Here is a 6708-nt window from a genome sequence, read left to right as displayed (position 1 = left end):
ATTTTATACCATCTTTCAGATGGTATAAAATAATACCAACAGATGGTATAAATTAGTCCCGGGATTGTAATCCCGGGACTATTTTGACCTCAAACCAAACGACCACTTAAACGTGTATCTCACACTGTCACACACCAACTTTTCTATCATCTTTTTCTTCAACATTTCCAATCCCAATGTAATATTACCTTTCTTCCTTTTCTCATCGATGCTTCTATTTTTTTCTCCACAAATCCACCACCTAACTTCTTAGATTTATGTGTCTTCATTAGTAAAAGTGTGGTATTATTCTCTTTCAAATTCATGGATTTTTCATCTACTTTGGGTGGTTGATAGAGGAGCTTCAAAGTGTTCCCTGGTAGAAAAAAAAAATTGAAGAAGCAGTAGAGTTTTTGGTCTAAAAAGTGGTGAAAGCGGAAGGTCCTAAAAATTTGTTCAATTGTCCAAAGTAATGGACGTTTAGGTGGTGTTATTACTGCTTCGAAGGATTCCTTCGTCAGTGCAATGAGAGAAAGTATCTTGAGGGCACCTTGAAGTATACATATTATATATTATATATTCAGTTTTTATTAAGTGTATAATCAATGTATAAGGTGTACACACTGACTATACATTGCATACTGACTATACATTGCATATATATACATATGTTACACATCAAATATGAGCATAATTTGTGTATAAGGTATCCACACCTAGTATACATTGAATATATTGGATATACATCAATTATACATGGGTGTTGCAGACTTGTGTTGGTAACTGATTTTTGGGTCTCTTGCGCGCATATACATCAAAATTATATCCCTTTTTTATGTTGTTATTGGAGGTTAATAGATGAAATTTTTCCCAAGTGCTTGCTGTGAAGTTCCTATTTTTTATTTTTTAAATTTTGGACACAAAATTATCTGCGGATGGAGTTCGTTGTAGTTTGCGTTAAAATCAGCTAGATATACATGCCTATCTTGATATGAGTAATAAATCCGTGGCTTTAATTTTCGGTAGTTAATTTTGTATCAACGAGATCTTTAGCTGAATTCTGATTAATATGGCTATACTATTTTTGGGTTATTTTGTGGAAACTAAAATTTAGGGCTATGCCAGTACTACAAATACTAATGGGTGGCTATTTATGTTTTTTTTCCCTATTATTTTTCTTAAATTGGTGGGTAGGTGCATCAAGAAACATCGTAACACAAGACGAGAGTACTACATGATTGTCTAATTGTTTTCATTTGTCTCATTTCCTTAAGGAGGTTACTACCATCTAAATTATACCACAGTGTTTTAAAAGGCGAAAAATTGTTTTCATTTGTCTCATTTCCTTAAGGAGGTTACTACCATCTAAATTATACCACAGTGTTTTAAAAGGCGAAAACGTGAGGCAAGACTTATTAATTAGCATGGAGTGAGGCATAAGTCCCTAGGCATGAGTCGTAAACCCCATGAATCTTTTAATTTTTAACTTATAATATAATAAAATTTGTATAATAACACAAAAATTATATAAAAAAAAAAATAATACATTAATAGTTTAAGAAAATTTAAAACATAATCAAAGAATCTCATGGAAAATAAAACTCCTAGCATGAACAAATAGTAATACTAAAAGTAAACTTAAGGAACTATTTTAAATCTACCCTCAAACATAAGGTAGCATATTTGCCAATTTCTCCACTTCCGATACAGTACCCGCCTCTTATCACTAAAAACCAGTTCATCTTCTTCCCTTCCAGTCCCACTGGGGAATTATCATCAACAATGCTCTCTCTAACGGACTCTATTCGAATTTGTTCACCTTTAAGTGACACTCGTCTTACCTTTCTTTCTCAAAGCCGTAGCACTAACCGTCGCCAACTTACACTTGTTCGGAGCCGCCAGCCTCGAGTTTCGTGCCCGCAGAGGAACAACATATGTAGGTGTTCAGCAACCGAGCAACCGCAAAGACGGAAGCATCGCTCGGGGAAGTCGGATGAAGAGAAAGGAATTGACCCTGTTGGGTTTCTTAGCAAATATGGGATTACTCATAAAGGTTTTGCTCAGTTTCTTCGTGAAAGGTATTTTACATTCACTTAAATTATAGAGATAACGGAATTATCGCTTTTTCCGTAACTATCGGTTGTTCCCTTTTCCCTATAGCCCAAACATCTATGAATTAGCCCATGCTTGACTAGCCAAGCAGACAAACGACCCTGCATCTCTCCCGCATTTTTATTTGTATAAGTATTTCACATTTACGATGAAATTTATGAAAATTGACCCACCACTTCTTATTCTGGACAAAGGAATCCTGTCTAATTCACTAATTCGGGGGAAGATACTGAATTTTTGTATTTGAAAATGAAGATTTTTAGCAAGAAGAAAGGGCTTCTTGTATTTCTGAATGAATATACAATCCATAAGAATGGGTACTTATATATGAGTTCTAAGACTAAATAAGGAAAGACAATATTACACAATCAATTCCTAATCATTCACATCAATACAATATATTCCTAAAATTAAGCTATCAATCTTAATCATCAATATCAAATCAACATCTCAATCTTAGTCATTAATACCAAATCAACACTCCCCCTCAAGTTGGTGCAAAGATGTCGCACATGCCCAACTTGCAAACCAGTGTATGAAAAGTCCGTTTGTTGAGGCCTTTAGTAAACACATCAGCTAGTTGTTTTTCTGATGACACGTGGAATAAACTCAAGACACCACCTGTGACTTTTTCTTTGATGAAGTGTCGATCAATTTCAACGTGCTTTGTTCGGTCATGCTGGACTGAATTTCGAGCTATACTGATTGCAGCCTTGTTGTCACAATACAAGGAAAGTTTCCTTTTTCCAGACAATCTCAATTCTTCTAGTAACTTTTGTAACCACAAAAGTTCGCAAACACCCTGGGCCATAGCTCTATATTCTGCCTCCGCACTTGATGTAGCAACTACACTTTGCTTCTTGCTTCTCCAAGTGACCAAGTTTCCTCCTACGAGTGTACAGTAACCGGATGTAGACCTTCTGTCATCTAAAGACCCAGCCCAATCTGCATCGGTAAAGGCTTCTATTTGGAGGTGACCATGTCTGGAGTAAAGTAGATCTTTTCCTGGAGCAGACTTCAGATACCGCAAGATGTGAAAGACAGCTTGCATATGAGGATCTCGAGGATCATGCATAAATTGACTCACTAGGCTGACTGAATAGGCTATGTCTGGTCTAGTGTGAGAGAGATAAATGAGCCTTCCAACTAGCCTCTGATATCTCTCTTTATCAACTGACTTTCCAACTCCGCTTTGTAGTTTGTGATTGCTTTCAATGGGTGATTCTGCTGGTTTGCAACATGTCATACCTGTTTCTTTCAAGAGATCCAGAATATACTTTCTTTGAGAAATAAAGATTCCTCTTTTTGATCTAGCAACTTCAATTCCCAAGAAGTACTGCAATTTTCCTAGATCCTTGATCTCGAATTCCTGTGCCAACAACTTCTTCAATCGGGTCATCTCCTCTTTGTCATCTCCTGTCATTACTATATCATCAACATAAACTATGAGAAGAGTGAGTTTACCCTTTAAATGTCGTATAAAGAGGGTGTGATCCGCATTGCTTTGTTGGTAACCAAAGGAGATCATTGCTTTATAGAATCTGTCAAACCAAGCTCTAGGAGATTGCTTCAATCCGTACAAGGCTTTCTTCAGTCTGCATACCTTTCCTTGACTTTGTTCAGTACCAAAACCAAGAGGAATCTCCATGTACACCTCTTCTTCTAAGTCTCATTGAAGAAATGCATTCTTCACATCAAACTGTTGCAAGTCCCAGTCAAGATTAGCTGCACAAGATAGAAGAATTCTAATAGTATTCATTTTTGCAACAGGAACAAATGTCTCTTGATAATCCACTCCAAAGGTCTGAGTGAATCCTTTAGCCACCAATCTTGCTTTGAACCTTTCAATGGAACCATCAACTTTATGTTTTACAGTGAAGACCCATTTGCAACCAACCAACTTCTTGTCTGGTGGTGATGCGACAAGTTCCCAAGTCTCATTCTTTGATAAGGCCTTCATTTCTTCCATCATAGCTTGCTTCCACTTAGAATCTGCAAAAGCTTCCCTCCAATTCTGGGGAATAGACACAGAAGAAATAGACAAGGAAAAGGCTCTATAGGAGGGCGATAAAGAATTATAGGAAACAAAGTTAGATAAAGGGTGTTGAGTGCAAGATCTGACTCCTTTCCTGTGAGCAATAGGCAAATCTAACTCATTAGGAAGTATAGATAATTCACCAGAAGAAGAAGGTTCGGCTTCGGCAGGTTGCATGATGGCTTCTTCTGCTCTATTTCTCCTTGAGTAAGTAATCAAATCAGGCCTATCCAAACGCCCAACAGTCTCCCCCTGAATTCTTTCACTTTCTCTTATGGCAGTTGTTTCAATAGTCTCCCCCTGAATTCTTTCTCCAATTTCACTTTCCCTTGTGGCAGTAGTTTCAACAATAGAATTAGGAAAAACCATATCTTCTTCCTTATAATTCTCCCCCTGAAGAGGTGATGGTGTAATACTGAAATAGGGCTCAGATTCCCGAAAGCTAACATCCATACTGACAAAGAATCTCCTAGAAGGAGGGTGATAACATTTGTACCCTTTCTGTGTTGGAGAATACCCAATAAAAACACATTTAAGAGCTCTAGGTTCAAGTTTCCCAGAGTTCCTAGCGTGAACAAAGCAAACACACCCAAATATCTTTGGAGGAACAGTATAGTCATTTTTACCCTTTAAAGCTTCTAAAGGACTCCGGAAATTAAGAGTTTTAAGTGACATTCTATTGATAAGGTAGGCAGCTACTCGAATGGCATCCCCCCAGTAAGGCTTCGGCAGATTCATAGTAAACAAAAGGGATCTTGCTACTTCTAACAAATGCCTATTTTTTCTTTCAGCAACCCTATTTTGTGCACTAGTATAAGGACAACTAGTTTGATGCATTATCCCAAAAGACTCCAAGTAAGCTCCAAAAGTTTTATCCATGTATTCTGTGCCATTGTCAGTTCGAAATATCTTTATCTTAGCCTCAAACTGAGTACAAATCATCTTATGAAATGACTTAAAACAGGAGAAAACTTCACTTTTGGCTTTTAACAGATATACCCATGTCATTCTAGTGCAACAATCGATAAAAGTAACAAACCATCGACTACCAGACAAAGAAAGTGTTTGAGTAGGACCCCAGACATCAGAATGAATAGTCGAAAAGGGAATTGTGCTTTTATTGTCACTCAGAGGATAAGAGTTTTTAGTGTGCTTGGCATATTCACATGCATCACAAGACAAAGATTCAAACTCAGTTCTAGAAAATAAACTAGGGTATAACTTTTTTAAAGCAAAAAAAGATGGGTGTCCCAACCGTCTATGCCACTGTATTATTTCTCGGTTGACATCCTTATTTCCTACAAAAAAGGCCTGACCAGAGTCTCGAGTTCCATCGATCAAATATAAGCCATCATGCAATCTACCACTGCCAATCTTCTTCCCTGTATGAAGGTCTTCAAAAACACAATAATCAGGAAAGAATCTGACACTACAGTTTAGTTCTTTGGTGATAGCGCTAACAGATAATAGGTTAATAGGAAAATCAGGCACATGAAGAATGGATGATAAGGTAATATCAGGAGTACAAAAGATTGAACCTGTTCCAGAGACAGGGGTTAGGGAGCCATTGGCTATTCTGACATAATCTCCTTTGGGACTAGGAGAGTAATTTTGAAGGCCTTTAGAAGAGCCTGTCATGTGTCTATTCGCACCAGAATCAATAATCCAACAATTAAGCTGAGCATTAAAAGCAATACCTGACTGCACATATTTGGGGCTAGCAACATTAGAAGAGCCAAGTTTGTTCAGAAGACGGCGAAGATATTGAACTTCATCTTGAGACAAAGTCTCTCCAGAAGTAGTGTCACCCATATTATCTGGATGGGAAGGGTTAGAATAGGCCTATGACCCGAGAACTGAAAAAAAAAAATTCCAGAAAAAAATCGCCGGAAAGTTGGCTGCCACGCCGGAATCCTAATTCCGGTGATCGGAAAAAAATCAAAACTGATAGGGATAGGCTTAGAATGTTCCAGCGACCCAACAGAGAAAAATAATCCAGAAACGAACTGAACGGGAGGAGTTTTTTGTGCGGACAGCCACAAAGAGAGAGAAAAACTCGACCTCTTTGATTAAACACGGAACCCTAGTGCTGCGAGGGAGAAAGCTCACCTCAAAAAGGCAGCAACGGCTCTGATACCATGAAGATTTTTAGCAAGAAGAAAGGGCTTCTTGTATTTCTGAATGAATATACAATCCATAAGAATGGGTACTTATACATGAGTTCTAAGACTAAATAAGGAAAGACAATATTACTCAATCAATTCCTAATCATTCACATCAATACAATATATTCCTAAAATTAAGCTATCAATCTTAATCATCAATATCAAATCAACATCTCAATCTTAGTCATTAATACCAAATCAACAGAAAAAGATTTCCGTAGAATTCCATGGGAACAGGTTCATCTTCGAGGTATTTTTCCTTTTCAATATTTTTCTATTGGAGCTTCCCTCATTCCTTTTATCGAACATAATGATGCGTCGTGGTCTTCCAAACTTTACCGAGAGTATGGACGAATCCCTCACTTCATCCATATGTGTAAAAGACACTAGCCGCACTTAAAAGCCGAATACTCTACC

General features: G+C 37.4%; 1 protein-coding gene across 3 annotated transcripts in view; it reads left to right on the top strand.

Moving 5' to 3' along the window:
- Window positions 1–1642: 1642 nt before the first annotated feature.
- The window catches only part of LOC132617416 (1,4-alpha-glucan-branching enzyme 3, chloroplastic/amyloplastic), a 23594-nt gene continuing 18528 nt past the window's right edge, over window positions 1643–6708 (top strand). For 2 of the 3 annotated variants that reach the window (XM_060332418.1, XM_060332417.1), the window contains exon 1: window positions 1644–2057. In XM_060332418.1, the coding sequence (XP_060188401.1) occupies window positions 1762–2057 (296 nt within the window). In that variant the 5' untranslated portion in view covers window positions 1644–1761. Of the gene's footprint in view, window positions 2058–6708 lie in introns of all 3 variants that reach the window. The other variant, XR_009573727.1, reaches the window with a different exon arrangement.

This window comes from Lycium barbarum, chromosome 11 (genome assembly GCF_019175385.1).
Source record: "Lycium barbarum isolate Lr01 chromosome 11, ASM1917538v2, whole genome shotgun sequence".
In the NCBI taxonomy this organism is placed as follows: Eukaryota; Viridiplantae; Streptophyta; class Magnoliopsida; order Solanales; family Solanaceae; genus Lycium; species Lycium barbarum.
Note: the sequence above shows the minus strand (reverse complement) of the source record. Positions and strands in the feature narration are given on the sequence as shown.